This window comes from Cupressus sempervirens, chromosome 5 (genome assembly GCF_028749045.1).
Source record: "Cupressus sempervirens isolate cs-2001-9-10 chromosome 5, ASM2874904v1, whole genome shotgun sequence".
NCBI classification, from domain to species: domain Eukaryota; kingdom Viridiplantae; phylum Streptophyta; class Pinopsida; order Cupressales; family Cupressaceae; genus Cupressus; species Cupressus sempervirens.
This window is the reverse complement of record NC_143122.1, coordinates 11,319,273-11,337,215: the sequence shown is the minus strand read 5'-3', so window position 1 is coordinate 11,337,215 and position 17,943 is coordinate 11,319,273. Positions and strand designations below refer to the sequence as shown.

Genomic DNA, 17,943 nt, shown 5'->3' with positions numbered 1-17,943 from the left:
GTTCTGATATTTGAGAACTAAGCTAAACTCGGGATTCTCCATCCATGTCATCTTGTACTAACAGACTGACAGTCACACTTGATTCTCATGCTGCCAAGTCATTAATTTGGACCTCTATGCTTGTTACTATAGTTGATTGTTTATCTTTGTCTTCTTCTACTTTAACCGAGGCATCAATTGTTTGTAACTCATCTTGTTCCATTTCATCCTCATCAGTTTCACCAAGCACTAACTAATTTAAAAGGACAAAATCTACCATCCACTTGTCAAAAAGTGAATCATCCGGCCAATTAAAACTCAAAATCTCATGTTGTTTCTTCAACACATATTCTCCTAGTTTATCTATTTCAATAAATTCCTCTCTTAAAGAATCATAAAATATTTGAACTTTAACAACTTCTTCAGCTGTGTTTGCCAACCATGCATGTCCATTTTCATTTATGACCTTATTGAGCCTAAGGCATAACAGGTCATCCAATTATGTGGCCCATTCCTCTTTATCTTTCAATTTGTCCATTTTATTTAGCACATGAGTGAAAAGTTCAAAGTTTCTGCTCATATATTTTGAAAGATAGTTTATGATTCTCCTCTACAATGCAACCCTTTTATTATCAAACTTGGAGAGATCATTAGTCAAGTCAAAAGTCTTTTCTATTTGCTCACAAGGCAAACTAATAACTAAAAAACATAAAAGAGTGACATCCTTGTCCCTATTATTCCATTTATTGACAATCGGCTTCAAAGCATCCTCATTTCCTTTCAGCTCATTCCATATGTTCATTACTTTTGTCAATTGTTCATAAAATGTAGGCCAACCAATTTTATCTACCAAATACATAATTGTTTTCCTCAACTTGTCCTCATACTAGATATCTAGTTCCACATGTAATGCCCAAAGTTTTCTCTCTTCTTCTTCAAAATCCTATGCTGTATCATATTGAGGTCTCAGTGGGGTGTCTGACATTTCTATAAGAGGAGTTGATTTAAAGGCTCAATTGGAGGACAAGGATAAGTAATTCTAGGTTTGCTAGACTATCTTGTCATCTTATTCTCAAGCTCCATTCTTTTCTACACTCCTTTATTGTAAGCCCCCATAACTTGTTCATATTTTTCTTGTAATTATATTTTTTTTCCTTTTTCTCCCTCCTGGCTGTGGCTAGGGTGAGGTTGGTTGTTCCAACAATTAGCTTTCTGGCCTCTTCATTTGGAGTATCCTCTATCCTTTTTACAATCAAGTTTCCTATCATGTCAGTATTACTAGGCTGAGAGGAACCGGCTCTAGATCCTCTTCTCATAGACCAAATCACTAAGGCAACATGATCTTACCGAACTTAGCACCTCTTAGCTCTTTTTTTCACCTTTTCATCTACACTAAATTGCTTGGTAATAGTGTTAAAGACCATGACATCTGCAATGTCCCAATTTGGTAAAAGCAAAACCCCAAATGATTTTATCATTCTCCTTCCTTCTTGAGGGGTCAAACTTTTTAATTCTTGCATCATCTCATCCTTTATTTGATCTTTTATAGATGCCTCTTCCATTTCAACATGCTTTGCCTTCCTCTTATTACACCTTTCTTCAAATTGTTCAATATTTTTTCTCCATGCAAATCGATAAAAAGCTCTTGATTTAACAAAACTGTCATTACAAAGAAATTCGTGACTAGCTTTTTCTACCATAGGGTCCACTTCTCTTCCTCTGTAATTAGTAATGGTTAGCTCAATGCTAGGCATGGGAGGCTCTTGAGGATTTCCTTCTTCTAATTTTGTGTAACAGTAATAAAAACTCCCCCTTGGAATCCTAATTGCTCCATTTGCTCCTTAGTGAGTTGTTCATCTCCTACATGCAATGGGGATTGAGTGGGTGAGTATTTTTCTATTTGGAATACTTGTTTTTCTTCTATCTTTTGCCTCTTGGGCTTTGGCTCTTCAGGCCTCTCTTCCAAAACAATACTAGTTGATCCAACTATTTGTTTACCCTTGTCAAATGCATGCTCTTTGTTCTTAATGATATTATAACAAGACCTCCTTTGAATGATCAATTGTCCTGATCCTATTATAGGGGTAAAAGATAATTTTTTCATTACTTCTCAGGCCTTGTCAGGATAAGACTTGATAAAAAGGGTTTTTTTTTTTCATTCACGGCCTCCATAATCTCTAGAAAAGTGATCATTAACTTATTCAACTTATCTGCTTCTGTCTTTGCATCTTTTAAAGGCTTATAATCTTTGTCAAAACAATTAATAAATTCTAAGACCATGGAATAAACTCTCCATTTCTCCTTTTTGATCTCTTGTTCTTGGAGAGAGAATTCATTTCATATTACATTTTCAGGGAAGTAGGGTTGATGTTTTTTAGTGCTAGTCTTAGCCCTTTGTCTGAAAAATTCAAAAAAACCTTCACTATCATTAAAACGATCATGAGAGATAGCCATTTTGTATGGGTCTAAGAATTTATGCAAAAACAACCAACCACCTTTTGTGATTGTGAATTGATGAGCAACTGTACAAGATGGGAAAATATAGCCCCTAGACCAACCAATCAGTTGTGCTTCCTCCAAACTACCTATTTGCCATAACATCTCAGCTATTCCCACCTTAAGAGGTACTTGGTAGGGAAGCACATGTGGAGTTCCTTGGAATCCATATACTCTAAATACTGTTGACACATGGTATGGTATGACATTTGCCCAATTATGTGAAACTTTTAGACTAGTAGGGTTATCCATAGGCCTGATGAAGTTTAACAATGCCTTAGGTATCCTGTGATTATCCTTTAATAACAGGCTCCTCAACCTAGATGCAAAGTATCTATCAAATCTCACAAAACTAGCCCCCTCTGCATCCAAGGTCATATTTGCAGTCCATAATTGAACTGGCAGAGATTCTCCCTCATATTCTCTTATCGACACCATTTCCTTTTCAAAGAAAGTAACACCTTTATATAAAAACATATGCATCAATAAAGAATAGAAACCAAAGGTTTTCTCAATTTCCCCCTTTGCAATTCCAATCAGACCTATGTGAATTTCTTCTACCAGATAAGATGCAAAGTCAAAAATAATATCCACACCAAAGGAAGAGATATGTATCATCACATACATAAACTTTATTGGCACAAACTCTTGTTCATCTACACCAAAGACCTTGCACAAAGTCATGTAGATGTCTATGGCCCTAGAATTGAAAAACTATTTCTTGAAAGGTTCTTTAGTTGATGCTGTAACAAAAGTCAAATTACCAATTGTGGCCAAGTGTCCTCTTAGTGCCCCTTGCCTAATTTGCTCTTTATGAGACAAATATTCCTTCTCCAATCCCTGAAAATCAACGATCTCATGATAATCTATGGTTGGGTCCATTCTAAAAACTTCTTGAATTTCTTCTACAATGATTTTCATTCAATATTCCCCATCTATTCTCCTCACCATCCTAGATAATGGGTCATAGTTTAGGGCTACAACTGTGAGTAGATCTGAATACATAAAAACCCCAGGAACTACTAACTTACCTAAATCAAAATTCCAAATATTTTTGTGGGGAGAAAATAATTTCCTCTCTAAGAACCATTTTTAAACAATTGGAGCCCTATTCCAGAAGTTATGGCATCCCTAGTCCAATTTTCCCTATCAAACAAACTGTCTACAATTTAGAATCTAGGGTTTATAAGAACTATTTTCTTTATTTGGGTCGATTCATTTATAGATTCACTCAATTGTTCTAGAAAATTATCATGGATATTTCTACTAGCATATTCTACCTTCCCAGAGAAACCCTTTTTTGGAGGCATATTGGACAATAATGAAGAGAAACCAGAATTCTTTGAATTATATGAGGATTGAGACACTTGGCTTTCTTGTCTCTTCTTTGAATGCTACAATGAATCGTTGATATAGAAAGTTTTTATGATTCAACCAAACAAGAAAATAGGCTCTTCAATAGGTTCTGGCTCCGAGAAATAAAAAATACATTTGCATGAAGAAATTCTTAATTGTCTACACTATATTCCTTGTTTTATTTCACACGAGGAGCTTTAATTCTCATAAATGGATCACAAAGAAACAAAGTCACATTACCCTTCAAATTTGAAAATTGGCCGCCGATTTTTGAAGAATCTGCCAATTAAGAAATAAAACATTTTATGACTCGGCTTCAACCTTCCTAGTTAGTAGTCAATCCAATTGAATCCTTCCACGTGAGCCATTTCCTTCCTTGTTGGCAACTTACATAGGACCCATTTATGCCTCTGGACATGTGTCATGTTCTCGCTATGTCTCCAAGGCTAAAAGTCGAGCAACTTTCATTGGTGACAAAGTGATGACCATTGTTAACCTTGCATCAGAGGGTAGAACACATGATAATTGTATTATACACAATGTGGGCTTGCGACACTTCCTTTAGGTCGCTATGTCACCAAGGGTAAAGATCTTGCAACTTCCTTTGGCGACAAAGCGACCATTGATCATGAAAAGATCTGACGATACATACCAACATCTCATTTCTTTCAAAGTAAATCCCTCGTGGCAAATGGAAATCTAACATCTAGACCACCTTTTGATGACATGGAAACCCATGACACTTTCCATAAGGGTTGGTCTCGCCACATATCCATGTGGCGGGTTATTGCTATGCTTCCAAGGATAAAAACCGCACAACTTCCTTTGGAAAAAAAGCAATCATCGTCGATTGTGAGAAGATCTGATGGTGTAGACGTTATTCTTGAAATCTTGCTCCTTTTGACTAGGTCCGGCAGATAACTATTGCCTTGTCACTATGTCAGCAAGAGTAAATACCTTGTAATTTCTTTTGGCAGCAAAGTGATTACCCTTGATCTTAAGGAAGATTAAGGGTTATCATTACTTAATATTTTTTTAAAACAAAAACATAAACCTGTAGAATATTAAAATAAAAGCTTGGGTTAAAATTATTTTGGAGACCTAAGATAATGTTAGATAATGCAAACAACTTTTTAAAAGGTATTTAGGAAGAAAAAAGGGGGGTATTTATCAAAATTTTCTCGTGCATTCCCTTTTTTTCAAAGGGCATGATATGTAAACATAATCCAAAGGCTTTCTAGGGCAATACTTAGTGAAACAAAAATTAGGGTTCATTGGGGTTAGCAAATTAAAACCCAAAACCCTAATTTTCACAAAGGGAATTTGAACATTCACTTAGAGATGCATTAGGTAAATTCGAAGTGAAAACCAAACCAACACTTTCTACATTGTAGAAAATACATTCCTAGTTACATAAGGCCTCTAAATTATTTGTGGCATTCAACATCTTAAATTAGAAGTCATGCAATCAAAGTTTAAAACTTGAACGAGAAGTCGCGGGATAGTTTTAAGTGTTGTTTGATAAAGTGCACCTCTAGTCTTTCAATGTTGTTTTCATTTCTTCTTTCTCTACATGTGAATAATGAACTTAAACATACTATTCATGAGCTTCAATAACAACTCTAGCTAATGGAAGGAAACTTTGTCTCTTACTTTCTTTTGAGAGAAGTCTCAGATATTCATAATATGATCTATAACATCTTTTCCCTCTATTTTGACTTTATCAATTGCTATGATTATTAAATGAATAATCAATTATTATTCAAGTCATGTACTTATTCAACTCTAATTGTATATCATTATTGTCTTTTAGAAAACCAATTTAACATATTGCATTTTTTCTATTAGATATAGAGAGATCAAAAAAAGGTTACACAGAACTACGAGCACTACAAAAGAGGCAAAGCCTCAAACTAGAGTCATAGAAGCAAAAGATCAGCTAGAGAACATCAAAGAACAAAAAAAATCGAACAACACAAGGGTAGTACAAGATATCTTAGTATAGATCAACCCTAGTGTTCCAACCAAGTGGGCCTTCCATCCAAACAATAGTCTTCCATTCCTGAATCTGGGACAACATAAAGATATCCTCCTTCTTGGCATTATGGTTCCTCTTAATAACTTGGATCAGCTTCCAACACGTGTGCTCAAACATCCGCAGATTATCCATAGTCCTTCACTAGTGATAGCCATACTTAAGATCGTGAACAAAGAAAGAAGCCTGCCCATCTTTAAGAAATCTACTTAATTTGTCCTTTTCAATCACTATGGTGTTTTGCACCTGCAAGAAGATTTTAAAATGTGAGTTTTCAAAAAAACTCAGTAAGAACCCTTGGCTTACCTTGGTACTTTTCCTCATTCCTGCATTTCCAAATCTGCCAAAGAATGTTAGAGGACAACATATTCCGGAAGAAATTAGCGTCCTTACTAATCCCATTAATATGACCGGTAACAAATTCAATGATGCTCACACTAATGGGATAGTAAATATCAAATAAATTCCAAATTTCTTTAGCAAAAAGGCAATCAAATAAGATATGTCTACCTGTTTCAGGTAACTTGCAAATATTGCAAATATCAGAATGTTGATTATCTCTTTTAATAGGAAGTCTATCAATTAACAACAACCATTTAAAACATTGAATTTTAGGCTCACAAGGACCTTTCCAAATAGAACATATTGCATTTAAGATCCATGATCAAAATCTTTAAGACCTTATAAATTAATTTACCTATATTTTTTAAAACCTTTTTTTAAAAAAAATATTCATAAGAACTATGACACTCCGTTTGGCTCTGAGAATAGGAATAGGGGAAATAGGAATTGTTATTTTGGAATAAAAATTAGGAATATGTATTCCTATTCTCTGTTTGGTTAGACAAAATTGAAATTGGAGTTTGAATAACAAACAAATGATGTGATAGTTCGATCTAAAAACCATACGATCACATTCTAAGATTTTTTCACAATTTCATTGTGTACGAGTCAAAGAGTATCCAGGACGGGAAAAAGCTAGGAAATATTCAAATTCCTCATGATTTTCCTTATCAACGGGGTCATAAAATGCTTCATATCCCTACACAGACTTGAGGTTTTATCATGCAGTCTCAATATACAAAATTGATGCATATGATCCATAGATGATTTGTGCAAGAGCAATGACACTTTTCAGAATTGGCCATTTTCCATGACTGTGGGGCTCTTGGTGGCTATGCTCATGGGCATGGACTTGAAATTTTCATCAAATATTAAAAAGTAAAATAGGAGTAGGAATACGTATTCCAATTCCACCTATTCAGGTGGAATTGCAAATGTTCATGTTTGGGCCAAAACGGGAATACGTATTCCTATTCTCAATTATGATTTGGTGCACCCAAACAAAGGCTTAGAAATTTTAAAAATTAACATATGCCTATTCCAATCTAATTCCCGGTGCCAAAGAAGGCTTTAAAATCTTTTATTATTCAATTTTATCTTTTCCAAACTAATTCTCGATGTCAAACAAGCCCTTTTAAGTCTTTTATTATTTAATTATTATCTTTTCCAATCTAATTCCGATTGCCAAACAGGCTCTTAAGTCTTTTATTATTCAATTATTATCTTTTTCTTTTCATAAAATCATACACTAGTAAACTTAATTAAATTACACTGAATACTACAACGAATAATACAACGAATACAATGAATATTAAGTAGCCAAAATCGGAATGAAGATTTGCAAAACCTTGATTTGGCTAAACCAAAATTTGTAGAAATCCCGGTTTTTTAAATTCCACGAACCAAACAGACCCTTAAGTAGCATTATTTCATCTCTAGTATTAATCGAAGGAGAGGGTCCAAATGTGCCCCTAAATACAATGATCAAGTCAAACTTCTCCCTGTTTGTTTTCTACCTGTTCTATCTGTTGTATTGCCATGAAAACCTTTGCCCACCTAAATTCAATATCATTTTTAGGCGAAGTTTCCCGAGGAAACATCCCTGTGACATAGGCATATTTTTCATGGGGAGGAGTTCACAATAACCAACGTTGCCATTCCCCTGGCTCGGGCGCATATTTTTTTGTCCCTCTGTCTAGCGAAAGAGATCAGATTCCGTAAAGCCATGATGTTATATTCAAAGACCCTGGTCAAATCTATGTATTACTGTTTTGCTATGGTAACTCTATTTTTAATGTCTCTCATTCTATTTGGGTTTATAGAGCTACCCATTTCATCGTATGCTTTAGAACCCACAAAAACCTATGGAGACTATGATGAATCCGCTTCATTTCTCGAAGAACCGTTTACAGAGTTATCTAGTGCGTTTAGAAAATGGGATGTCCGAGTAGGATGCGAGAATTACAGACAAAAAGTGATGAGATTTTTGCCAACGAATAACAACAGTACCAGCTTGCAAGATCCTGATGGGATCCCCTGCAATGCCTTGAAGATAAAGCATGTCTCTATTCTGGTTGAAGGGTGGACATGGATTCCAGACGGTTTGGACAATCTATATTCTTGCAGATGCGGGCTTAGCTGTCTCTGGACCAAATCTAAGATTCTCGCAGATCAGCCAGAGGCCAGGCTTTTCGAGACCACCACTCCTCCTTCCATGGTAATTTTCTTTGATCGAATGAGTTTTTACTTAATTGCTTTGGTTGTTTCATGGCTTTGTGACGAGTCCATATTCTGCGAGAGCAAATTAATTACTCCCCCTCTTGGAATGATTTACACCGAATGGAACAGGTCATTTGATTTATTTTTTTGGATGTTTCAAATTCCATATAATGCGAGACCAAATAAAATACTATTCTTCCTGTAATAGTTATCTAAAACTTAAATCAAACGAGGCCCGTCGGTTTAATTTTTGGAGGTGTTTCAAGCGAACTTTATAATTTTTGAGATTTCCCCGACTCATGACACCAAATTTGGACGCTTGTAAAAATGGGAAGGCTCGATTTAGATTGCTCACAACTCTAGGAGGAGACATATGGCATTGCTGTATTCTAGTGTCTTTTAGGGCATTTGACCATTATCATGTTAATGAATCTCATAATTATTGCCCAAACCTACCCAATACGGCGTAAAATGTAGTTTATTGTGTCCTTCAAGGTTTGAAGAAATGGTATGCGATACCCTATCTTCTCCAGGATTTACATATAAAAGCTTACTTGAGGAAATTGGTCATGATGGATGACTTAGTCTACAAACTGTCTAGAAGAACCTAGGTTCTGAACGTGATTCATTGTTAGAATAAGTCATAATATCAACAGCAGGTTTACAGTTCCGTAATGACTTATTCTAACATTCATAGCATTAACCGATTGGGTTTTGAACCTAGATCATCATGATAATATGTGCTCCAGCTCACTACTACTTCATTAATGGCTATATTCTTATGTGATTACTATATTATAATGCCTTTCATAACCTTGCTCTGTTGTATGGGACCTATGCTATTAATGACTTTTCAATTCAGTCAGACTATCAATCAAAACTGATCTCTTCATCTCAGGAGTCCTAGCCTTGAGTATTGAAACTAAATAGCATTTACATACTTAAATGAACTGTATGCAGCTTATTTAATATTTTATTATTTAAAATAAATTAAATATGAAATGAGAACAGTAAAGCAGGATCATGAAAAATGTAGTGGAGTCACATGCATTACTGGTCCATATACACCAGTGTCTGGATAGACTGGTTGCCTCTTCAATAATAGCAAGCTGAAGCAGTTGGTCTAGGATGTACCAATTAAGGGATGTCCACACCTTCAGTCTAATACACAAGACTGCAAAGAAATCAGAAATCTTACTGTGAGAGTGCTATGGAAGTAAAGGAAATCTTCTAGAAACAGAGACTTTAATCAAACAATGAGAGTGATAACATATGGGCTTCTAAACCTCATTACCTCTTCGTACAGTTTCTGGTAAGGATCAACTACCGTAACTCACAATCAATCAACTAAGACTTGTGAGATTTCTTTCAATACAATAAATTCCCTCTATATGCCTTGATGCCCCTGCATACAAAGGTGCAGCTATATTTATGTAAAAGAGGTTAAAACCATTATCACAATCCTCAAAGACCAGATCAGCCTTCTGTCCCACATTAAATGCTTAACTGTCCATTCTGAGTCGTGATTGATCAGGAAATCTGGTGAAAACCAATTTTTTAACCAAAGTCTTGGTTCTTCCAGATTCCATCCTAGGTTCTGCATACTTAAGCATTTTAATACTGGTGATCTTGCTAAGTTTGCCCCCATGTATGATCGTTGATTGGTCCAGCTAGGCATATGTGGTGTCAGATCCAATCGCTCACTGATGGTGTGTCCAAATGGCCGAACTCCCTTTCAAATTGATCATGACCACGGAAATAGGGACAAATGACAAACATGTGTGTATTGGGGCTTGGGTTTCCTGTTTGTATTAGCTGCATGAAGGTTGATCCTGCACTGCCTGTAGATCTCAGCCATGTGCCACCATCTCTCCCATTTCTTGGAAAAAGGATGGTGGGTAACCAGCTAATGGTGAATGCCTGATTAAAAGAGTTGGCACCAAGCTTCATACTTTGTTGGCTTGGAGGAGTAACTGGCTGTAGGATCAAACATCAGTACAAATTATCTAGGGACTCTATGTCGAATCCAACCTTGAAAATTTTAATTCCTTAGCTCTATGTGGCTCTCACTCAACATATTTGGTGTAGGTTGGTCATGTAGCACTTCCTGGAGTCTCATGTAGGCAAAATCAGCCTCAGACCAAGGTAGCTTTGTGCAGTTCTGATGCCTTATCCAATCATGTTTGTGTTGCTGCAGAGCTGGAACATCACTTGGACACCTATAACGCTTCTAGGAGAGATTGCACTTAGGGTGTCAAACTGCCCACCTCAACATTTCAATCACAGTCATTGAAACCTTCAACATGGCAAAACACCAAGCAAAAAGAAAATATTTTTATGTGATGTGAGATTGGAGATGCTCCTGGACCACTGGCTTACAAAGAATACAGATGCAGATGTGCATGTTTACACTCCACTCACAGGTTTTGGTCCTATCTTTTTCCCTCTATCTCACAGAGAGTCTTTAATGGCAAAAGGTATCTAACAAAGACATCTGTCTTTTGACATGCCCACTTCTTGCAATAACATGGTAAGAGCTAGTCTATTTGGACAAATTGGCAAAATATAATCTTGGCTATACAGGTTGGTGTAAAATTTATAAATTTATTGCAGAAGGCTGGCTTTATAATCAAGGTTTGAGCTACTTATATGATGCTAATCCTCTTTTAGTTTTGACTTCTCATTCCATGTGAAACATCAATTAGTCTAGCTCCGCTTGCTTTTCTTTTTCCGGTATATCTTGTTTCTATCCAGAAATTTATATTGGTACAATTATTTGGAATGAGCTAATCTTGTTGCATTCGCTACAATGTCTAGAAGTATCTCTTTCATGTGCCACGTGGGAGAATTTCTAATGGTTCTCATTGATCACCATTCTGGTTAATGTATTTTGTTTTTCATCTCAATATTGCTTTGCACAAGTCCGATCTAGGGGCAGAGATTGAAAAGTTCCACTTCTTTTTGGTCACAGGAATGCAATCCACCAAAGTATTCAGAACAATAATTGTCAGCTTCTCCAAATCCTTCCCTTTTTGACATTGCCCTAACTCTTGCTCTAAAATCACAAGTTCTGTTGAAATAAGAAATGTAAGATAGTCAGAGATAAAACTTTACCAATTAAAATGCCCATTTACAAGATAAAGCCTCATTTATTTCCCACAACCATATTAAGCATGCATGCATGCGGGTGCATGCACGCGCACACACACATATCTCATAGTTACACCACTGTTGGGGATGAAGGGACGAGTTTTCGGGACATGCGAAGAAAGGGCCTCAATTTGGGGATGGTGGTGGGGAGCGGTGGGAGGGGGTGTATGTACTATATACTATACATATGTTATTTAAATTACTAGTTATGAAAAGACGAAAAGACATTTATGATTATGAAGAAGTAAAATAGCAAAATTGCAAATGCCAAATACTACATTGTAAATACTTTAACATTGACCAATGAACATTGAAACTTCGAATATTGAATACTACATTGTAAATACTTTAACATTGACCAATGAACATTGAAACTTCAAATATTGAATTACTAATTAGAAATTAGAATACTTGAAATAAATTTTAAAATTTTAAATTGTCGAATCAAGAAATGGAAGATTTGTATTATATCAAAAATATCATGAAAATGATTACAATGAGTAGCATGATATCAAAACAAGTACAAAATGTCAAAATGTAGTGAAGGGAGGCCTTTAATCATCCCTCGGGAGGTTGGGCCTCAAGGTAAACTCCTCATCACTGGAACTGTTGGAACTCCTCAAGGTAAAGATCTGCTAAAGGAACACCAACCAGCCTCATATTTGAAACTGTTGCATCCTCATCCTCATCAATCTGTAATGGCTCCTCTGGCTCTACATCCCATCGTGTTGTTGGGCTCTACTTGTATATGTGTCTTGTGGTCAGTGATACAAAAGGCACTATGTACAATCACTAGCTTTTCTGCTCTCCTACAGGTAAGTTTGTTCCTCTTAAGAGAGTGGATGAAGCTATAAGTAGACTAGTTCTTCTCAGAATCTGAAGAACTAGAAAAATGAGATGGTAATTGAATGGCTAGTGTGTAGTTGCTGATTTCGGTGAATGACAAGTCCAACACAAAATTGGATTCTCATGTACCATAATTCTTATATCCGCCTTTCCCACAACATCATAACCCCTAAGAGTAGCAATTTTTGTTTACTCAGTGTGGATCTGGCTAGTAGTTGCAACATCATACATCCTATCTTTGCACCTGACGAACTCTTCCTTCACCTTATCATCTTGAATCAATGTAAATCTACCAAGCCCATTAATGTATTGCTTTGGATTAAATGCACAAGAAACCATGTGCAAGGGAGTGTTTAGGCTGTCCCATTTGTGTTGAATAATAGGACGACTGTACTCATTGTAGAATGCCACAGTTAGGTCCTTGTTGATGCGAGTTTTGTATCACTTACATAACATATTAGGATTTGAATATTCAATATGGGATATCAACCATGCAACTCCTCTCTTGCAAAGTTATTAGTATTACTCATGAAGACATAAGCAATAGCTCCAATGTTCCTTACACCATTAGATAGTCGCTCAGTTTTATCGATGTGATTTGCTGGTAATCACGTAGGCGGCCTTACGCTATTCATTCGAGGATGACTTGGACTTTGGTGGAATGATGGAGATGATGATGGGTTTGTGAAAGATGCGAGTGGCAGATAATGTTGATGGTGGTGGTGATGAAGGATGTGTCTGCTAGGGATGATGTTGATGGGAAAGTGATGGTTATGGGAGGTGAATGGATGTGCTCTAATACTTAACTTACTCCTCTAACTTGCTTCTCTAAGCTTCGACTACCCAGCTACTTACTATTCTACTCCTACTCCTATGAATGGAAGGTTAGGAAATGGACGGGGATCGAACCTAATGAGAGCTGACCAACGACCTCACTTCCACAGGTGCAATGATTCAAAGGAATGATAAACTAGCTTATCACACAAAGCTTCCCAACCAACCGCTAGAATGCTAGTGGCCTAGTATTGATCCCTATCAAGCATTTACCAATGCTACCATACAACTATCCATCTACTTTAACTCCTACTTAGCAACTTGAAATGAAACCAACTTTAACAACTTGAAAGAAATCTAGCTAAGTGGAAGTAGAAAACATGCAATAACACCCAATGTTCTTAATCAACATGCAAATCGCAACAATGAAAAAGAGAGCAATTTTAGTATTATCTTCGCAACAATTTCTCCAACCCCTTTACAAATGAGAGCAAATCGCCTTTGATAGGGGCCAGAAATACAACGGACGATGGAGATCAAAACAAGATCAATGATCCAGATTGGATCCTCAAAACCCTAATTAGGGTTGCCACCCCATCGGCCAATGAGAAGTCGCCACCTCATCAATAGACTAATGAAAAAAGTGCAAAAAGTGGCAACCAATGAGAAGGCACCACAATGGTGGCCAATCAAAAATAGACACTTGTCTTATTCTAGAAGAAAGGGAAATTGCCACTTGGGCTTATATCAAATGATCTTCTAATATAAATCTTCCCTTTTCTTTCATCTTCTTAGCTAAGGCAATGAACTTAGCTAGCCTTTCGTTAACTTCTTCCATAGGAGGACAAGGTGTGTGCTTCGCCCTGAGTTCCGCTGACTTCGCCATGCCACTTGCTGCTTGTAGTATCCTTTCGTGATTCTTCTCATATTCTTTCTCAAATCGAATAAAAGCATTGAGAGAGAAAAGGGTGCCCAAATGCTTCTTCTTGATAGCAACCTTCCCCAACTCATCCAACCTCGATCCAAAATTTGTTTCATTGACATCCTCTTCTTTGATATCCTCAAAATCAAGTGCCACCTCAACATTGCTCATCATGGTTGAAATGGAAGTGTTGACGCTTGGGTTGTGATGTGTAACTGCCTTTTGTATATCCTTTTATTGTACCACCATTGGTATTGGTTATTCGCCTCATTTTCAAGAAGAAGGGTGTTTTGGGCATCATATCCTCTTTGTCTTTCTTAGTGTTCGCCCGCATGGGATTCTTACTTGCCATCCTCCATGCTCGTCGCCCTATTACGGGATGGTAGAGTGGTGGACCAGAAGGCAAGAAGAACCAAGTGGAGCAATCCTTAGACTAGAACGAAAGATGGATGTCAGCTTAAGCGCCCCTTGCAACTCTAGATGATGAAAATTCACCTTAACCAATAATCTTACAGCGACTTTTTGGAACCTAGGATATGACTTTCAAGAATTTCAAATCCCCTTGCAAATCAAAAATTTATCATGCAATTCACCTCCAAATAAAATTACCCAACCTAGGGCAAAAATTGCAGCCTCTTAAAAAAATCAGAATTTTATCTTCCACAAATTTTGCCCTCCACAAGATTCGCCAAGCAAAAAGATTGCAGATCTGTTCTTGCAAAATCACCAACACCTTGAGAAGGAGAAGCGAGAAGTGAGGAAGAAATGGGAGAGAGGCCTCCTCTTATACCCAACTTTCTTCTTGGACCCTAGGAGAAAGAAAAACAAATAATTAATGCAAAATTATGGCCCACAATTAAATGCTTAACCAAAATTAATTTTGCCATGATGAAAATTAACTTTCTAAATTGCCAATTAGTTCTAAATTGCAAAAAGAAATTAAATAATGCCTTGGAGATGTTAAATATTTCCATTTAATGGGGGTTTAGTAATTAATACGTCATTAAATTTGGATTTTGGCTAACCAAAAGCCATTTTTTCAATATTAAATTACCAATTTCATTAAAAGAAAAAAGTTTTCAAGGCAAATTTAATCTATTACAGCCATTTTTTGCAATTTTTACCCAAATCGATTTTGCTATGCCAATAATTTTTTTTTTGACAAAAATAAAATAAATTTCTTCTAGAGCCAAAAATTGATTTTGCAATTTTATTTCACCATCACAAAAATTAATTTTCTTCAACAAAAAAAATAATTAAGATTTTCCAAAAGACCAAATTTAACAAAAATTTTCATTTTTTGAAAATTATCCAAATTTATACAATTATATCCAAATTTTCAAAAGAAAATGTTTAAGTGCAAAATTTACAATTTTATCCTGCCAAGTGTTGCTCTTTTAAAATTTGTTCGGCCTAAGGATGAAATTGGTGGCTTTGGAAAATCAAGTTGAAACCGGGTGAAAATAAATCTAACCCTCTCCCCACTGGCCCTGAAGGTGTCCAAGACATGAAGTCTTCAAATTTGAAACCTTTGGACCAAAAATTGCTAAGGCAATCGAAAAAAAGGGGGTCCCCAAAATTTTGGGGCGATGGTGTGAAAACCTCACAACAGTCCTCTCGCACAATTGCCTTCATGTGGCCAAGCACATAATTGATGCATTCATACACCCCTTCGTGGGTAGTTGCTTTGCATCCCCATATCTAATGACCTGGAAATTTGGAGTGATGATAGAAACTATGTATTTTGCATCACTCCAAAATGCATCACTCTTCATCTGTTGCTCTGTCCTGGTGCCATCCCATTGATTCCAATGTTGTGTCATAATTATGAGTTGTAGTAGCTCTTGCAACTCAAGCATTCTCTCCAAAAGAATGAAATAGGATGTATATCTAGTCTCAATTGATTTCAAGAGCTCCTTTGCGAAGCTCTTGAAGAGTACACGTGAAGTGTGGTGGTTGCAGATAATCTTCTGCACATCTCTTGCAACACTGGCCACTCCTCTAATCCTCTCAATCTTCCCCATGTCCTTGTGCATTGTTCATGACATGCGCACAACAATCTAGTCCACCAATATGTTTGTATGCTGCCTTAATAAGCTTCCCCACAGCTCTGCACACTTGTGCTGCATCTATCACTATTTGGACCACATTTTTGGCCCAATCTCCTCAGTAGCTGTCCAGCGGATGCCAAATTAAAAATCAGCATCTTTTCGATGCCTTGAACAATCAACTGCCTTATGAAAGAATGGGCGCTCTTAGCATGTAACTATGATATCGATGAGTGGACGATGCCTAATGTCCATCCACCCATCCATAACTATGTTGCATCCAAACCCCTCCTAACATGCCCTCATCGTCTCCATCAATTCACTGATCTTGGCATACTTATTATCCATAACTATGTTGCATCCAAACTGTTAGAAATGAAAAAGAAATATGTAAATAAGCAATACCAAGAAAGAATCTAAGCGAGTTAATGCATGAAAAGATATTACCATAAGATATGAGAGAGAAAGCTTCAAGATCCAACACCATGAGACAAGATATTTGGAAAGGGGAAAGCAAAGAAAACCCCTTGTGACATTATGAATGAGGCATGAAAAGCCTAAGAAGAAAGAGAGAGAGAGCAGAGAGCAATTGCTCATACAATAATTGAGAAGAGGAAGAAACCTCGTTAGAAATGAGAGAGGAGGGTCATCTCTTAAATAGAGATGAAAGAGAGGAGTTAGAATGTAACTCCCATGTCTATGAATGCCACCATTCATAAGTGTGTGAGGCCAAGTGTGAGATTCCTCTTAAGGAGGAATAATCTAAATTACAAATTACAATAAATATTTGTCCTCACATATTCCACTAGATGACAAAGTAAGATGTAGTGGAAAAATGACAAAAAAAAAAAATTAGGATACCTTGGCTTATATCCTAATATATTACAACAATAAAGGAAGAAGGTCTAACCTTGGTTTATAAATACACCAAGGAAAGATTACAACTTCTAACACCCCCTTTTAATCTTTACTTGGGGAAATTACATCAAGGGGTATTAAACCCATAATTTACAAAAATCTGCAACTTAATCTTCAATATGAAGTAATTTGATTGTCTTCAAGCCATATGGAACATTTGTAGATCCAAGAGAAGTACATGAGTCCTTTGAATGTGATCAAGTGGAAGCATAGACAGATCTTCATATTTGAAAAATCAAGAAGGTTCCTTGATGGATCACCTGAAAAAAAACAAAGAACAAAAAACAAGACAACTATCCACAAGTAGAATTACATTGAATGGACAAGTTAGTAAAAAAATGAAGTTATAATGATTTAATCAATGAGGATGAATGAATGTGTTCACCAACATGCAATGGAGTTAACATGATATCTAAAATAAGTCATAAACTCAAAAATGATCATAATATGGGTCAAAATGACCAATCTTTATGCAATAAATCTCTCATGAAAGAAACATACTAATGCACAAATGACCACAGACAAGGCCAACTAATGAAAACCTGCATCAACATTGCGTCAATCACATGGATATAGACAGTCCACTAATGAGTCATCCCAGTACAGGTGAATGGGTCATGACTCCATCACCTACATGACCCACAATCTAGGCAATAAAGTATGCAGAACATTATCACATTGTATATTTATCAAAGAAATATAAGAGAGACAATAATAAATAAGTAGAACATGTGCCTCAAGCACTAAATAATTCAAGTTACAGTTTTGCCGAGAATTATAGCTGAAGTGGACCAAAGGAAGGGTTTATGAGGAGTAACAACATATTGCCTTCAAATAAGAAATCCATCATGGACAAG

The 17,943-nt window shown here is 36.4% G+C and overlaps 1 protein-coding gene across 1 annotated transcript in view; it reads left to right on the top strand.

The window, feature by feature from the left end:
- The first annotated feature begins 7,710 nt into the window (after positions 1-7,710).
- Positions 7,711-17,943, top strand: part of FUT13 (fucosyltransferase 13) — a 45,156-nt gene continuing 34,923 nt past the window's right edge. Inside the window, exon 1 of the mRNA XM_089828449.1 lies at positions 7,711-8,426. Coding sequence (XP_089684575.1) covers positions 7,935-8,426 — 492 coding nt within the window. The 5' untranslated portion in view covers positions 7,711-7,934. The remainder of the gene's footprint in view (positions 8,427-17,943) is intronic.